The sequence below is a fragment of the Cantharellus anzutake genome (genome assembly GCF_015039405.1).
Source record: "Cantharellus anzutake strain C23 chromosome Unknown EI90scaffold_42, whole genome shotgun sequence".
Taxonomy (NCBI): domain Eukaryota; kingdom Fungi; phylum Basidiomycota; class Agaricomycetes; order Cantharellales; family Hydnaceae; genus Cantharellus; species Cantharellus anzutake.
This window is the reverse complement of record NW_024066992.1, coordinates 397,187-412,595: the sequence shown is the minus strand read 5'-3', so window position 1 is coordinate 412,595 and position 15,409 is coordinate 397,187. Positions and strand designations below refer to the sequence as shown.

Sequence of the window (15,409 nt, the reverse complement as noted above, 5' to 3'; positions counted from 1 at the left end):
CGCGCTCTTCCCCTCTACAGCAATGCTCGAATCTAAGTGTTATGATGCACCTCGGAACCTAGTGCTGGAGCAAGTGCATTTCTATGTTCGCCATGGTATGTTTCTCTTGCCCTGCACTGGCGCTCATACGTCATTGGTATTTTCCTGCGGTTTGCTCAGGAGAAAGGACACCTGTGGGAGCCAGAATGACAGGACCACCGGCTAATATTCCCTCTGTATGGCCGTTTTGTAATATTGCACGACAATTCAAGGCTTCTGTTATCGGGACACGCGGCACACTTGAGTCCCTGGAAGTTTTGCGCGTAACGGAAAAGAAAGATGGGAAGAGTAACGATGGAGAATGGTGCGCCGCCCGTGTGGCTATTTCTTTGACGCACTTTTTAATTACATATGTTCGATAGCTTATATGGGGAACTTACAGACGAGGGCCGTCGATCTAGCTTGAAATTCGGCCACGCGATACGTGACATTTATGTAAAGAAGTATGGCATCCTTCAAGTTCCCCCGCTTCCAATCAAGCCCATAGGCACTGTTTAGGCTTGGCTTTTTGCCGGATTCGATCGATGCCAATTCGGGAGTTGCATATTTCCGATCCACCTACTTCCCCCGCACCGTCGAAACTACACAACAGATCATCCATGGGCTATGGCCGACCAATATGTTTCTGAATAATAGTGTCCCGAGAATACGGATGAGGCATCCATCCGACGAGAACCTCATGGGAAATTGGGCTGCATGTCCTAGGTACAAGGAACTTATGGCAAGTTTCGAGAAAGGTATATCGCATGCTATGAGTATTTTGGTCGTTCATGTAATTACCTTCCGAACCAATAGCTGCGGCAGATCGATGGGCACCAGAGCTGGAAAAATTAGACAATAAGATATCGAAGTATATCAATGGAAAGCCGGTGAGAATTGATGGTCGCCCGCGTGCTTCTGGATTACTTGATACCGTGAGTCCCGTCCACCCCGTCACGGGATTACCCTAAGGTTTCTGACTCTCACAAGGTTCGATGCGCAAAAGCGCATGGAGTAACGATACCGCCCGAATTCGAGGAGCCTGAAGTCATAGACACAATAGTTAGTCGTATGTTCCCGAAAACCTTGACTTAACCGTCATCTGTGTTGCAGGAGAAAGCGGTGGTAGCCGAGTGGTTTGACGGATGTCAGCAAATTGTTTGGTTTATCCACCCAGCCTAGATTGACGTTTAACTGACTGCTGCGCTCCTTCCCCTTCGAACCTTCGAAATGTTCCCTCAGATAAAGACGAAGAAGTCCGTCGATTAGCACAGGGACGGCTGCTCAGCGAACTGGTAGTTCGATTGAGGAACAAGGCCTTTAATGGTGACCATGATCCTCTAAAGCTGACGCTTCATGGATGCCACGATACTTCCTTAGCTGGGATGGCTCAGACCTTGGATGTTTTTGATGGACGGCAAGGCGATGGTTTGTTTTCCATCTGCGAATTCGTATTGACACATTCCCGCAGTTGGCCCGACTTCACCGCGTACATCAGTGTCGAACTTTTTAGGACACCAGTTCCCGCGCCTACGGGACTTTCCCAAAAATGGATCTCTCCTCCAAAACCCACTCACTGTGAGCGAATTGTTCTTTCAACTTAAGCTTCAAATAAATCTTAGATTTCCAAGATGTTCGATTAAGATATCAGAATCGATCACTTAGACTCCCGGCATGCTCTCCGGTGGGGAATCACCTTCCCGGCTCACCAGAGCTATGCACTCTTGAGTCGTTCTCGAGACGTGTAGCGGAATTAACTCCGAATGATTGGGATGCTGAGTGTCGGAGTACAAGCAAAGTCGGGGCAGCTAAAGAAATCAAGGGGCAGGGGCCTTCCCGTTCACCAGGCTGACATGCCCGGCCCTTGAACACGTGTCACTAGATGTCGTTCTAGAAAACGGAACCATTTAATTATGCAGGGGGTTGCAGATGTTGAGCCTCTTGATATTTTCCAGCCGTGTCTGGCGCACAAACCTGTGTTAGTGTTTCCGTAATCTGATGTGGCAGTAGTGAATGAAATGTGGCCTTTTCGACCGGGATTCCAAGAACGCTTATTCGTTATGCATAATCATGCTGCTAATCAATCATGGACAGGGCCATTGTGAAGTACCGCTTCTCAAATCCCTTTTCATTCAGCGGGCGTGCTATAGAATCCCAAATTCCCGGTAGAAATCGCCAGCCAGATAAAGACTGCCAGCGATGATAGCCGTTTCACCCCTGCGCCTAGCCCAGTGTAAGGCCTGTAGAAAGGGCGAATCGGCGACATGTCGTTGAGGCTCCCATATCTCGCCCGACGAGCCGATTCGTTTTGTAACGGAACGCCTCACATCATCCCTCCAGGCGTTCCGAACCCAAGGCATGCCCTCGACAGGTTGCTTAAAGGGAATGAGCGCAACACGATCTCCTGATTTCAGCAGTTTTTTGAGGATGTCTTCCGGAGTCTTCGGTGGAGAATGTGAGAAGGCAACAATGAAGGTCCGTGGAGTATGGCCTCGACCCCCTCCCAATCCCACAGATTCAAGATAGGAGGAAAGCGCCTGTGAAGAAGCCTCATTATGTGCTCCATCCACAAGGACCCTTAGAGAAGGCGGGCCATCTTTATCCTCACTGGGCGGAAAGGCGGGCAACGGTATGGTTGTCCAAGAAAGGCGTCCCAACCAGCGTACGCTTCCAAAACCATTCGAAATACTATCGTCACTCACAGCTCGGAATAAGGCAGGTCGTCGCTCCCGGAGAGCCTTGAGAGCTTCGTAGGCGACTCCGGCGTTGCCAAGCTGATGTTCGCCAAGAAGCGGAAGTTGTATCCGGATCTCCTTGTCACCGTTCAGTGAAGGCAGGGAAATGCTCTGGAAGGGAGCCGGTGGCTCCCAGGCATCACCATCGGAAGGCGAGTTTCCTGGTCCTTCAGTGATACGAGTAGCGGGCTTTGACTTAATTATTTTGGCGCTCTGCTGTGAGGCAACTTCGACGACGGCTTGGAGGACCTCAGCAACACTTTCTGGTGATTGATCCCCTAAAACCACCGAACCATGCTCTCGTATTACTCCAGCTTTCTCGCGAGCGATAGAAGATATTGTATCCCCAAGGAATGCTTGATGATCGAAGTCGATTGCAGTAATGACAGTGATCAGCATGACTTCATCTGGAAGTGCATTCGTGGCATCCAGCCTTCCACCCATTCCAGCTTCCAGGATGACGACATCCAGCTTTTCCTCCTCGAACGCCGAGAGTGCTGTAGCAGTCAAAAACTCGAACGGACTCGCGTCAATTTCGTGATCCACCGATAAGGACTTGAGATGCGACGACAAACGCTCGTATGTAACTGGGGAGACAGATTGACCGTTGATTGAAATGCAATCGTAGGCATGGACGAGATGAGGGCTCGTAAATTTACCAACCGAGAGACCACCAGACAGCAAGGCGTGTTCGATCAGAGATGACACACTTCCTTTACCGTTTGTTCCCACTACATGAATTGTCGGTCTAGCATATGGGATATGTTCCAGGAGAGCCTTGATTCTGTCAAGCCCAAGATCGATGGACATCTTCAAGGCTGGAGTAGTTCAAAATGGCGTGACTGCGGCAAGCCTGACCCAACACGCGTGCACCCCTCGTGGGCACGTCTCAATTTCTGAAGATTCGCCTCTTCGGCATGAACATACCCGTGTCAAAAAAGGCTGGTAGCCATGAACTCACCGTCCGATATAACTTGAGGCGAAGAATCATGGCCGACTCAGTCTTGCTTACATGATCCAGAGTCATTCTCACATTCCCACTCAAGATCATTGATTCAACGGTACGGGTGCGGCAGACACTCTATCTAATATTACGCTGCATATTGCGCGGAGGAACAGGTTTAGGCCTGACGGTTACGAAGTCTGAACGACGCCCCAGCGAGCAAAAGATCTTGAATCAAATTATGGGAATGGGCCGCTGATGTGTTCAATGGCTCTCGATTGTTCTGGTCATGCAAAGATGTTTAACGGCTCAGAGAAGACAAGAGATGCATCAAACCTTGACAAGCGGACTTCATTGATCGCAGAGCTGAATCATGCCCTTCATCGCGTTCCTCCCGAATCTTGTCGAACTCCCCGTCCTGTGCTTCGCAGAGGGCCTACAGGTTAAGAACAAGTGGGAGGAGCAAGGCCCCACGATAATTTGTCTCCTTCGAGTGAAAGCGAAGGGCAACTCACCACGTAGGTCTTCTGTTCCTCCATCAGCGCTACCCATAACTTCCTTATCGAATCGTCTATCTCTGCATACTCTGTTAGCATGCCTTTTATTTCGTGTTGACTACCAGAAATTTAGCCGGTGTAAGCATCGGAAACGCCGTCTCCGAGCCTACAGGTTGAAGTAAACCTCATTCATCGATTTTGCACCCTCTACGAGCTAACGTAGTATTCAACACCAGAGAAACTGACGTATTAGCGCGTCCACATACGCAGCTGTCGAGGTTTTTCCTTGATGTCGTCAAAAGCTGTAGCTCTTGTTGTCTCTTCTTTTTTGCTTTGTCCGCTGAACCACATATCGATAATCAGAGACAAATGCGGCAATGAGGAGGTTCCTCGACCAGAGTACCCTCTATCTTCATGAATAATTCCAGATATGCTTGCTGTCTTATCTCACGGCGGCTTGAGCAGGAATATAAGGGGCGTGCTGAAAGGCCTTACCCATCATCACTGCCATCATTATCTTGGCTTCCAGTCCACTCGAGGTCCTCTAGGATTGTCTTAGGCTTCTTGCTCTTCGGTGGCATGTAGATATTGGATAGGAAAGCTCGAGTTGTTTTGAAAAATGATCCGGAGACGCGTTGTTATTGTTTGTTTGGCAAAGCACACGGTCCCGTGATGGGCCTCCTTCAAAGATGTCGAAGCATCCGCCTCTGGAGGCCGGTCGTGCTGGTCCTAGCACACCTCTGCGTGTATGATCAAGCCTGAAGGAGTTTTTCAATGCTTTTAATTAACACTTTCGTGAATAGAAAGATGTGACTACTGCTAAACAGCGCAAGTCAATTGTTGACGACGACCCCATCACTCGGTTCACTGCGGGATTTGCATCTAACACATCATCAAGTCCATTCTCCATACCCATAAGGAAGCCTGGATGTCCATCTGCGAAGTCGAAGGAGCTTTTCAACCGGGATGCTAAAGACTTCGCACAATTCCTGGCTTCGAACTCTAAACGTGCCTCACCCGGATCGAAGCCGGCCTCAAGTAGTGCCCGGAAAACCATTATAGAACCACCATTCACTTTTCCTGACACACCAACACAACCCAAGAAACGGAAATCATTGCTCGATCCATTCTCAGGCCAATTCACTCCAGACGTATCGCAGACGCCTCACTGGCAAAAGCCCTTCGCCTCCCTATCTTCGCGCCTTGACGCTGCTGAAACAATTTTCCGCGACGAATACCATCATAAGCCCGTCTTCACAACTCCCACGCGCCCACTCCCTGCTCCAATACCTCTTTCCGAGTTTGGGTCCTCGGAGGGGGACGAACAAACTGAGGGCCATAATAGGATAATCGTCACCCCGCTGACTGCGCGTATCGTTGACAAGATATCCTTCCCCCGACAAGTCCCGAAAACACTCGAGAAAAAGAAGAACTGCAGCGAGGCCTTGGATTGAGCCCGTCCAAGACACGACGCCTCCGTCAGTCTGGCGGTAATCACCATTCACTTACACGGTACGCATTTCGTGGTGCCTATGGCTAGACCTGCTCATGTCAGTACCATGCGACCCAGAAATGGTCTAGCAGAGCGAGCTTCAAGTCTAATACAGTCGTACGAAATGAGGATTGCCTTGTGGCAAGGATCAATAACGCATGCAAACCATTCTGTCAATCCAGCAGCCTCCAAGACAAAATCGCGGCACCCCACCCGAAAGCCCCAAATTTCGAAGGTTGAGCAGAGCACGACATCTCATAAGCTTTCAACCGTACTGAAACCTGATCTACGCTTCCTGGTTATCCATGTTTGTGGGTGCTTTGAAGGTCTGGGGAAAGATAGTCGCAGCTTCACTCTAACACGCTGTCGGGTTCTCAAACAAGAGGTAGAAGTGAAACTAATAGAGCAACCAACTGATCCCGAAACCGAGTCCCAAAGCTTGAATGGGGCGAACCAAAGCACAGAAGCAGAGGTGGAAGTGAAACATACGACTTCAACAATCAATGGAGCTGAAGAGACCGTTCTCTTTTCCAGTTTGCGGAGGCTTGGCGTTGGTAGGGCTTCCGGCATTGACCTTATGCATTTGGACAATATTCGAGCAGGGAGCGAGGTGGTGGTGTGGCGACCATGGCATCAGGTGCCACTCAAAGCTTTTCAAGGGGAACAACGTACTGTTGGCACTGAAGACCAGGTTATGCTATGTTCACGCTTCGCCGTGCGGGTTCCATTTGGAAAGATTGTTTGTTGACCTGTGTATCCAAGTGTATGTTGTTTATTTTGTAATGACTCGCGAGAACGGTATGTAATAACAGTGGGTATGCACCGCCGATTTCATTTCCGTCAGACACGGAGTAGGGTATACGAACTTGAAGTATTCAACGTGCGCTTCTGGCTGCTTGTGAAGATTCATAGGCTGGATGATACATTGTTCGAGTAACAGCAAACTCTGTGGATCATCCCCGTGGGTGCAAATTCTTGGCAGTGAACCAGTGGGGACAGCAACGCAGAAAGGCGCGTCAAGTAGATGCCTGGCAAAACAACCGTGAGTAAAGTATGCTGCCGATTAACTGTATTCCGGTTCGTTTGAAAGCATGACGGCGATTCAAGTGTTAGATCCCAGTGATAATGTGTTGGACGGCTCGAGACAGAAGACATATGCAGGAAGAATATGGGCCAGCATTGTCGGCGCTGATGCGCGTCCGCACGAGGCAATAACACATGCGACTCAGTGCGATGGGGGGTGACCTATGCGGATCAGATCTTCAAGCGTACCACTCATAGCATCATGAGTCTCCGCATGAACACATTCATGTAGTGACCCGTAAGTCCCCAGACCTCGATCTTGGGCACTGCAGGATCTACAATACGTCCCGCCTCGTCCCCGTCATTTGGCGAGCACGGCACGTTGGGTAGCAAACCCCGTAGCTCAGGCTTGATGAAATCCGTAACGTCTATCGCCCAATAAGAGGAGCGCATAAGCAAATTGTGAGGGCGAAGGCGAAGTGGTGATAGGAGATAAGAGAGAGGGAACTGAAATACTTGCTGGACTTCCGAAGGATTCGGACGGAGGGAGTTGATTGAAAGAGAAGGCAATGGTATTGAGGATGGGATAGAAACCGGGTGTGAGTTCGGTACAAGTGATGGTGTACGCTTCCTGGCACCGGGGGACAGCTCCTCATACGGATGTATAAACCCCTTGGGACAAATACACAATTAGGGTATTCCATTCCGCCAATTATGTGGGCAAAAACCTACGACATAGCAGTGCACTGTAAGTCCTGTTGAGGAAACAGTTGGTTGCGCTAAACATCCCAGTATCTCTACCTGGGAAGGTCTGACCCCTATCTCCTCAAATGCTTCACGAAGAGCGGCATCCACGAGGTTGGCGTCAATCTGGCTGCAAGATTAACTTCGAATGACATGGTCATGCAGCAGGGACCTACTTCATCGGCCTTCCCTCCAGGAAAACTGGAGGAGCTAAACGTGTCATTCCGCTGATACGAAGATGTGAAGCTCACCTAATTTCTCCGGAATGCGTCCGCAGTTTCGCTCTTACTTCGAGCAGAACACCCGAAACACCGTCAACATTACAGAGTCCAATGAGGACCGAGGCAGCGGGCCGGCTGTCGCATGCGATGGCTGCAGCGGTCATTGGCGTATACTTCTCCAGCTGCCGTGAGATAGCACGCAAAGCATCGGATGTAAGGGGTTCAGCAACGGAAAAGAAAGTTGAATCTACTGGTTTAGTGAGAGGCCGGACATTGAAGGATGTTGAAACATGTCTTAGAATTTGTTCTAGACGCCCGGATGCCAGTGATGCTGCTCTCTTCATCATTGGAATGGCTAACAGAATCCAGATCTAGAACAGGTGTCAGTCACACAATTGGTTGACGGTCACAACGAGCGGTCACGCAAATGCTTCCTGACCAAAGAGATGCGTCCGGATTAATGTACAGGGAATTCAGTGCATGTAGTATATACATCGACACAAAGAAGCGGGATCGGGCAGGCTTGTTAAATAACGAATGATGCGCCCAGAACGAAGGGGCCCAGATATACTACAACTGATTGAGGTTCAATGCAGTAGGGATATATTCGGTTTCGAGGGTGAATGGGGCATGAGAAAGAGGAGAGAGGTTGGTTCACGCTCTATCGGTGGGCTGTCTTCCATCATGATAGAAAAAACAGGCGAGCTGCCTGATCGATAAACGCAATTCAAGAGCGAGGAATTGGCTGACATCGAGGAGATTCACCCGATAATGCATCCGTAACTCAGTTGATTGCTACCTTCCCAGTCTCAAGCTCAATCACCGAGGCGGAGCACAGTAGTTCTGATGATGAAATAAGAGATGTCCAGGAGCAACAGCGAGAGTGATGAAGCCGTCCATGATATCTGAGGTCGAGAAACAACAGAAGAGGGACAGGCCGGTTGTGCTAATCTGAGACTCGGGGGGTTCTCTGCGCACCCGTCTATATCTTTACGAGACAATAGCGACCCGCACAACTGGGGCCTGCTGTCGGTTTCAAGTGGTGCAAAGAGATGTAACACATTTACCCGTGAAGTGGAGCTTAATTAACGGTGGCAACAAATGGAGCTTGTGCGGCAATGCTTTCAGTTTTCCACTCCGGGGCTCTTCGATTTTCACCCGCTTGCGGAACTCGCGACGACATATATTATCCCGAGACGCCAACATCTTGCACAAGGTTGTGTTTACGCCCTCGAGATGATGCGCTCTTCGCTTCTGGGCGTGTTCAGGGATTCAATGCGCTGAAGGCAGGTTAGGTGGGCTAAGCGATCTGTGGCATAATTGCTTCTAGAGCTTCACGCGCCATAAGATGGGATTTACAAACCCAAAAAACTCGAAGAGTGCGCTGACCATGTTTGTTTGTTTGTTTTATTCTGGATATTTAACCTGCAGAGCTTCAGGCTGCTCACACGAGCGCCAAGGGCGGGGTCTCGAGAAAAATTCGTCCTTCTTCGTCCGAATGAAACCCAAACCATATTCCCCTGGTGAGTCGTCACTTACAGCACGCTGACCATGCATGAAGTATCCGGCATACTGCGGACCAAGGGTACGACTCACATTGTGCGCGAACGTGAATACCGCTCAGTCCGTTCCGCGGTGGGATTCGGCGATGCAAATGACCCGTGTTCATCCGACAGGAAGATCCCGGCGCGGCTCAATGTTGAGACAACTTTCGGGCAGACATGCTCCGGAAAGTCCTCGCCACTGGCAAGACAATGTAAATGCAAAAAGACGTCGGTAAAGTCGATTAATTCCAGATCGCGCTTAGATAAAGTGGATTAACAGTTCAGAGTGCAGACCCTAATGAATTTGCGGCGTTGAAGTGTAAGGTAGTAGAACAGCTGACCAAGCCCGTCCCTGTTCGCTGCGTTACAGTATGACACATCTCAAAAGCCTAGGCACCACCGGGACGACGACAGAGAGTGGGGAGTAGGAGAGCTTGCATGAGGTTAAAAGGGTTGAACGACGACACGAGCTTATGAGGAGACCCCGCCTACTAGTAGAATTATTCACGAATGAAGACACGGATGCAGCCTGGTATTGAAAGGCCTGACATGCCGCTTTCCCACTCCCTCGTTACCCAATGATAGAAAACACTTTCCGCGGGAACTCAAAGCTCGAACTCCGGGAGATAGTCCAGGGGAAATATGGAGCTTGAACGGAAACACACCGCTATGCACGTATGCAGCCCCGATGTAGATGACTTTTAACGGGAATGCCCCGATGGAGCCGCGACGAGAAACGCTCGGATCCGTCGCCATCGCCGGGTATTTAGCGCTACTGATGGCAATCCCTCATGGGCACGAATGTCTTCAAATACTAATCAGAGCGCCGGGGCATGGTATGATCCAACCCCGCCACGGTTTAAGCGCTTGCGAGCTTTGGACGTTTCAGGGCGCCTACCTCCGGTTGAGGAAAGCGACAGTGTTTATTCCAACACATCTTCTGTGCCACTGGTCTTGTTCACTTGGGTCATGCTTCTAGCCACAATTCTCTTGCGCTCCCGGGTTTGCAGAAACGTTGAAGTACTTAGTCTCCGGCTCGAGAGATAATCTCCTTGAGTTCCCCGGCCAGTTCAAGATATCAGGATGTGGCTACTCTGTCACTGTTCTCTCCACACACCTCCTTGATGACGTTTGTGTTGTAACTACACCATCACCCTGTGCTTTGTTCATCGATGAACGCATTGTCAATGAGCAGGGAAGAGTTCTCTGCCATTGTCTACACGCCATCCACTATTCTCGAGTTACCCAGTACACAGTTTGGGCCAAAAAATTCCGCACAGGAAATGGCGAGAATTAACCCGATTTCCCCGAAATTTCCCGCGTCGGATATTAGGTCTGTCCGCCGGCGGATCGAGCGTCACTTTACCACCCCAAAGATGGCCCTGGATGTTGAACATAACATGTATAGCCCCCGTACATCTAGAATAACAAGCAGCCACGAAAGGGATTCTAGTAAAGTAGCCCAGAGCAGGAGTCCAATCAGAGTCCATGGAGTCTGGCACTGCACAGAAAGTGTGCCACCCTTTTGATGTTCCAGCTTGAACGTCGAAAGGGAACAAAGTAGAAACAAATGCCAACAGATAACAATACAGACATGTGGCCGAGACGATTTAGTGATCGGTCTATGGAGGTAACGGAAAGCAAGAGGATTGCGAAGAATTGGTGGACATGTGGGTTTCCTCATCAATTCCCGCTGTCGAATAACATGCAACCATTTTCCATTGCAGAAAGTGTTGTTATCAGTCGACTTGTAGGCGCTCAGCGATAACACTCGAGTTAACGAGAGACAAAGGTAAATGCCAAAGCTTTATTATCACTACTCCAACGTTTATAGTATAGAGGCTGTGCTGCAGTGCGATCAGCGCACGGACCCAGGATCGGGGAGGCAGTGTCGCAAGTGTCATTGGCGCTGTGTTGCCTAAACGATGACATGACTTGAAGTTTGGGCCTGAACGCAGTAAATTAAAGTGGCGCTGCTGATGCACAAAGCTCACGACACCCCTGCAAGTGACCCCCCCAGCTCCGGATTCCACCTGGCGAACCATATCGCCCCGACACTCAGACCCACCCTGAGGTTTAAGTCACTAGACCGGAAAACATTCAGCAGACTAATCCAGTTTCGCACCGGACACGCGCACATTGGGGAATACTACCAGCGCTTCGGCATTCATACAGAGAGCCAAGAATGCCAGTGCGGCGCAGCGGTCCAGACACGAACCCACGTCCTACAAAACTGCCCGCAACTCAGGAAGTTTCGACACCTGCTGGGTAGCGGACGGCAGACCAGACCCATGATGCTGATGGGGAGACCGAAAGGAATCCTCAGGCTGGCAAAATACCTAAAGAAGTCGCACGCCATCGATAAGAGACCCAGACTTACCCCCGATCGTACCTCGGTTCCCATCGACCGAAACTTCCAAGAAAACCACCCATCGTGACAGCACTGAACCCGGGGAGTAACCCCATCCACAGACGAACCAAACCAACCCGAAACCAGACCCCAGAGGACACCGTCACCCCGACCCTACTAACCCGACGACACTCCACGTTGTGAAAGTCCCCTCATGTACAGATGGATGGATGGATGGATGGATGGATGGATTCATTTTAGAGTACGTAACCGTGCCTATCGGCATATGCCGTACTATAGTGACTCGGGTGAAAAAAGTTTGGAGAACATAAGGATGTGAAGAAAGGAATTTGTTTGACCTAGGAAGTATGAGACATCGAGTAATCAATGGTGTGAAGGAGAATAAAGTGAGATGAAGCAATAACACATAAAGGGGCATGCGACCCCTGCACTGAGATTGAACAACGGGTGAGGGAGAATGGAGGTGGAAAGAGGTTGGATAGAGAAAAGGACACGCGACCCCCAGTGTTGGGGTCGCATGTTTTGCTGCTGTGTGCCTATGGTTAAGTCAATGTTTGAGTGCGCGGTTCTTGCGGGTGGGTGAGTTGGAGGGTGCTTTCACGGGTTTATGTCACGGTAGGCTGGTGAATGTTCCAGTGGCAGCGAAAGGCGATGGGTGTTGGTGGCATCTTGCTCATGCTTGTTGAATAAAGGCATGTGGCAGATAGGCCTTTGGTAGAAGGGGTAGTGGAGAGAAATGAAAGTGTTGGGGTGACGGCAGGACTTGAACCTGCATTCCTTGCAGTCAACTTTTTGTCGGCATATGGGGCTATCGTTGGCGCTACCACTATTGCGCCTCGTCACGAAGAGGTAGTGGAGAGAAAGATGAATCGGAAGGGTGTTGGGGTGATGGCAGGACTTGAACCTGCACTCCTCCGGCCTGCCCATGGACTTATGGAGGCTACCATTGGCGCTACCACTATTGCACCTCACCATCCCAAAAGGTGGTGGAGAAGAGGAAAAGAAGGAAGGGTTGGGGTGACGGTGGGACTTGAACCCACAGTCCTCTGGCCAGTCCCGTCTGGGCCTACGGAGGTCACCATTGGCGTTGCCACTATCGCGCTCGTCATCCCAAAAAGGTAGTGGTGAGAAGAAAAAGGAAGGGTTGGCTTGACGGCGGGACATGCACCCGCGCTCTTGCATCTCTCCAGCCAGTGCGGCTCTGGGCTTACGGGGTTGCGGTTGATTGGCATTACCACGGTGGCCACGTCATCCTCCCTTCAGATGTTAGAGGCCTAATTAGTTTTAAACAGGGGCACCGCGTGAAGGTTTAGGCCCGTGCCGGGTGTTCGCTGTGGTAGCAGAACTCCCCCTCGACTGACATCCATCGTCGAGGCCCTCATGTACAGATGTAATGTAGTGGGATATGCCGCTCTGTCACGTGCCAACGTGACCGCGGGGTAACAAATATGATATCAACAACAACAACAACACCCCTGCAAGTGAGACGGCAATTGTTACATACGAGCTTGCTACTGTTGCAAGGCAAACGGCACTCGCTCGTTGGAGTGGAAAAACACGGTTGGCGATGGCGGTCACATCAAATCTCGTTGCATTGAGAGTGCGAATGTAACGGACACTGCCGGGCCACTCACCGAATGTTACCAACTTGCAACCAATGGGGGTCGGCAATTCAGGTTGACGACCGTCCACCCACCTGTGGCTGTGCTGTCTATCGCAAATAAAGCTGGGAACGGCAGGACATTTGACTCTCTACACAACAGATATAGAACTCAAGTGATTGCAAAATAGTGTTCTTGGTGACCCATACCAGTGCACCTTAGGTTTTTTTCGTTTTGAATATGCTTCTTTGTTGAGATATGGCGAGAAATCACAGTGAAAAACATGAAAGATGCCATTAACTTTAAAAACGAAACCTACGGATACCTAGATACATCCAATACAATATATATTCAATTCATCTGTAAAGTCAAGACACTATGAGATGAAGGAGAAATTTGGGCAGCGGGATTTGTGGTTATCGAGAGCATGCGGCAGTTGCCGAAGCCCGAATTCGCGCGCGCAAAGTGGGCCCTTTTTGCTCTTTTAAGTGCATTCACACACCATAAGGGATGGGGTTAGGTACTGATGAGGGATCCTATTGTAGCATGGCTTCACAGCGGAACCGGGTCAAAAGGAATGGCCGTTCTCGTAATCAAAAAGCTGCATCAATTGTTAATATCATGGAACACAATGGCACGGAATCAATCAAATTACCTTCTAATGCCAAAGCCTGCACAAAAAAGAAAGCAACAATAACATACCCAGGAATTATCAAGGAGAGGAACAAAGAGAAGAACTACCTACAATGTCAAATATGGAACCAAAACAAAAGGATCAAACGTGCAGCAAAGTCAAATGCAATCCGGGCAGAAAAGAATATTGCATTACAGAAGGAATGTGCAGACATCAAGGCTCAGCTCATCCGGAAGTCGAAAATCCATGCAAAGGAGATAGAAATCGCACAGTCTTCCACCAGGGATGCCCAGAAGACGTGCACTAAGAAGTCCAACTTGATAGCAAAACTCCGTCAGAAGGTCAAAAATCTCAAACGGTCCCATTGTCGGCAAATAAGCAAGATAAAAAAATGCATGAAGAACATGTTGTCTTCTCCATTGATCTTAAATGGTACATTCACACCGGAAGCCCGCACGCTGATTCGTCGCTTGGTCCGAGATGGAGTTCCCTTCCGGAGTGTTGGAAAGGCAGTATATGAGGTCTCCAAAATGCTTGGAAAACCACTCAAAAACCCTCCAAGCCCCCGTACCATACAAAGAATAGTCCTAGAAGCCCTTGAAGCGGGGAAGCTCCAGTTAGCTTCAGAACTCATCCGCACCGAAGGTTTGCCTCATATTACTATTACAGACACATATCTATTCTAAGTAATTTCTGACAGCCTTTACTACGAGTGGAGATGGAACTTCTCACAGGAAAACACAATATGAAGCCACAAGCATCATGATGAAGGTTCCCGATTACAAGCGCAAGGAGCAGGGTATCACCACCCCTCAAGTCCGGAAGAACCGATTTGTTGCCATGCAAACTGCAACATCGCATCGTAGTGAGGCACAGGTGCAAGGATTTGAAGATGCGCTCCGGGATATCCTACAGACGCGTACTGGACACTGCAATTCCGAGCCCGATACTCTGGGGGATATTTCCTCGATTTATACAAAACTCAGGGGGATTAATTCTGACCATGCTGAGGACCAGAAGAAAAGGGCTCGGCTAATGAAGGCAAAGAAGGCGGAGCACTGTATCCAGAAGCTTGGCCACAATGCTTGGTCGGGGTTCTCAGAACATGAGCGAAATCTCATCAATGCAAGGAACGAGATTGCTGCCATTGCAGCAGTGGGTGGGAACAGCGCTTGGGAGGCCTTATCAGATGCTCAGAGGGAGGAAAGTCTTGAAGCGGCCAAGCTTCAGTCACTTCATCAGCTTGGTACCGAAGTATCGGACAAACTTACAGATCACGAACACCGTGACATCTTCAACTTTGTCTGGGTTGGGTGTTCCATGCACAAAGATCTCAATATATTCAAGGCTGGCTGCGCTTCTCTTGATGATTTCTGGAGGAATAACAACCTTACCCCACCTCAGCCACTTCTCAACAAAGATAAAGCATCAGCCTCTACTGATGCAAAGTCAAAGCCATCTTCGGGACGTGATGCTGGAGGGGTTAAAGCTACAATGCTTGCCGGTCTCCTACTAAATCACCGTGACGACAAAAAAGGATATCATGATACCTACCGTCACTTTATGGAAAGGACTCTCGGAAAAAA

The 15,409-nt window shown here is 49.7% G+C and overlaps 7 protein-coding genes across 7 annotated transcripts; 3 read left to right on the top strand and 4 right to left on the bottom strand.

The window, feature by feature from the left end:
• Positions 1 to 22: 22 nt before the first annotated feature.
• On the top strand, positions 23 to 1,870 carry EI90DRAFT_2928675 (phosphoglycerate mutase-like protein; the record flags this gene model as incomplete). The annotated part of the gene is made up of 9 exons (XM_039054967.1): positions 23 to 95; positions 160 to 343; positions 402 to 482; positions 538 to 776; positions 835 to 953; positions 1,009 to 1,080; positions 1,132 to 1,165; positions 1,261 to 1,596; positions 1,650 to 1,870. The coding sequence occupies 9 exons, from the start codon at positions 23 to 25 to the stop codon at positions 1,868 to 1,870; spliced, it is 1,359 nt and encodes a 452-aa protein (XP_038913402.1).
• A 146-nt stretch (positions 1,871 to 2,016) lies between these two features.
• On the bottom strand, positions 2,017 to 3,816 carry EI90DRAFT_1834176 (Mur ligase). Its single transcript, XM_039052246.1, has one exon. It carries the CDS (start codon positions 3,561 to 3,563, stop codon positions 2,163 to 2,165), a length of 1,401 nt encoding a protein of 466 aa, XP_038913401.1. The 5' UTR covers positions 3,564 to 3,816; the 3' UTR covers positions 2,017 to 2,162.
• On the bottom strand, positions 3,579 to 4,822 carry EI90DRAFT_1832071 (uncharacterized protein). Its single transcript, XM_039052244.1, has 8 exons — positions 4,689 to 4,822; positions 4,597 to 4,634; positions 4,460 to 4,533; positions 4,364 to 4,407; positions 4,212 to 4,311; positions 4,033 to 4,132; positions 3,681 to 3,979; positions 3,579 to 3,628 (listed from the first exon to the last, which is right to left on the bottom strand). The coding sequence occupies exons 1-7, from the start codon at positions 4,772 to 4,774 to the stop codon at positions 3,936 to 3,938; spliced, it is 486 nt and encodes a 161-aa protein (XP_038913400.1). The 5' UTR covers positions 4,775 to 4,822; the 3' UTR covers positions 3,579 to 3,628; positions 3,681 to 3,935.
• Positions 4,823 to 4,857: 35 nt separating this feature from the next.
• EI90DRAFT_3068348 (uncharacterized protein) lies at positions 4,858 to 6,516 on the top strand. The gene is made up of 4 exons (XM_039061089.1): positions 4,858 to 4,939; positions 4,997 to 5,596; positions 5,632 to 5,705; positions 5,764 to 6,516. The coding sequence occupies exons 1-4, from the start codon at positions 4,883 to 4,885 to the stop codon at positions 6,431 to 6,433; spliced, it is 1,401 nt and encodes a 466-aa protein (XP_038913399.1). The 5' UTR covers positions 4,858 to 4,882; the 3' UTR covers positions 6,434 to 6,516.
• A 180-nt stretch (positions 6,517 to 6,696) lies between these two features.
• EI90DRAFT_1831561 (NUDIX hydrolase domain-like protein) lies at positions 6,697 to 8,099 on the bottom strand. Its single transcript, XM_039052242.1, has 4 exons — positions 7,704 to 8,099; positions 7,629 to 7,653; positions 7,441 to 7,578; positions 6,697 to 7,380 (listed from the first exon to the last, which is right to left on the bottom strand). Exons 1-4 carry the CDS (start codon positions 8,018 to 8,020, stop codon positions 6,961 to 6,963), a joined length of 900 nt encoding a protein of 299 aa, XP_038913398.1. The 5' UTR covers positions 8,021 to 8,099; the 3' UTR covers positions 6,697 to 6,960.
• A 3,594-nt stretch (positions 8,100 to 11,693) lies between these two features.
• EI90DRAFT_1831779 (uncharacterized protein) lies at positions 11,694 to 12,173 on the bottom strand. Its single transcript, XM_039052243.1, has one exon. It carries the CDS (start codon positions 12,004 to 12,006, stop codon positions 11,731 to 11,733), a length of 276 nt encoding a protein of 91 aa, XP_038913397.1. The 5' UTR covers positions 12,007 to 12,173; the 3' UTR covers positions 11,694 to 11,730.
• Positions 12,015 to 12,966, top strand: EI90DRAFT_3291074 (uncharacterized protein). Its single transcript, XM_039067256.1, has 3 exons — positions 12,015 to 12,167; positions 12,296 to 12,706; positions 12,779 to 12,966. Exons 1-3 carry the CDS (start codon positions 12,046 to 12,048, stop codon positions 12,864 to 12,866), a joined length of 621 nt encoding a protein of 206 aa, XP_038913396.1. The 5' UTR covers positions 12,015 to 12,045; the 3' UTR covers positions 12,867 to 12,966.
• Positions 12,967 to 15,409: the final 2,443 nt, after the last annotated feature.

Excerpts from the sequence above, each read along its gene's own strand:
- EI90DRAFT_3291074 (XM_039067256.1), top strand. The coding sequence starts at position 12,046 with ATGGAGGTGGAAAGAGGTTGGATAGAGAAAAGGACACGCGACCCCCAG. Across the intron at positions 12,168-12,295 it reads TGCGCGGTTCTTGCGGGTGG|GCCTTTGGTAGAAGGGGTAG; the intron begins GTGAGTTGGAGG and ends TGTGGCAGATAG. Across the intron at positions 12,707-12,778 it reads GCGCTCGTCATCCCAAAAAG|CCAGTGCGGCTCTGGGCTTA; the intron begins GTAGTGGTGAGA and ends GCATCTCTCCAG.
- EI90DRAFT_3068348 (XM_039061089.1), top strand. The coding sequence starts at position 4,883 with ATGTCGAAGCATCCGCCTCTGGAGGCCGGTCGTGCTGGTCCTAGCACA. Across the intron at positions 4,940-4,996 it reads GTCCTAGCACACCTCTGCGT|AAAGATGTGACTACTGCTAA; the intron begins GTATGATCAAGC and ends TTTCGTGAATAG. Across the intron at positions 5,597-5,631 it reads AGATATCCTTCCCCCGACAA|CGAGGCCTTGGATTGAGCCC; the intron begins GTCCCGAAAACA and ends GAAGAACTGCAG.
- EI90DRAFT_1832071 (XM_039052244.1), bottom strand. The coding sequence starts at position 4,774 with ATGCCACCGAAGAGCAAGAAGCCTAAGACAATCCTAGAGGACCTCGAG. Across the intron at positions 4,312-4,363 it reads AATGAGGTTTACTTCAACCT|TCAACACGAAATAAAAGGCA; the intron begins GTAGGCTCGGAG and ends AATTTCTGGTAG. Across the intron at positions 4,133-4,211 it reads AGGAACAGAAGACCTACGTG|GCCCTCTGCGAAGCACAGGA; the intron begins GTGAGTTGCCCT and ends CTTAACCTGTAG.
- EI90DRAFT_1831561 (XM_039052242.1), bottom strand. The coding sequence starts at position 8,020 with ATGATGAAGAGAGCAGCATCACTGGCATCCGGGCGTCTAGAACAAATT. Across the intron at positions 7,654-7,703 it reads ACGCATTCCGGAGAAATTAG|TTTTCCTGGAGGGAAGGCCG; the intron begins GTGAGCTTCACA and ends TAGCTCCTCCAG. Across the intron at positions 7,579-7,628 it reads CTGGAGGGAAGGCCGATGAA|ATTGACGCCAACCTCGTGGA; the intron begins GTAGGTCCCTGC and ends TCTTGCAGCCAG.
- EI90DRAFT_1834176 (XM_039052246.1), bottom strand. The coding sequence starts at position 3,563 with ATGTCCATCGATCTTGGGCTTGACAGAATCAAGGCTCTCCTGGAACAT.
- EI90DRAFT_1831779 (XM_039052243.1), bottom strand. The coding sequence starts at position 12,006 with ATGCCCCTTTATGTGTTATTGCTTCATCTCACTTTATTCTCCTTCACA.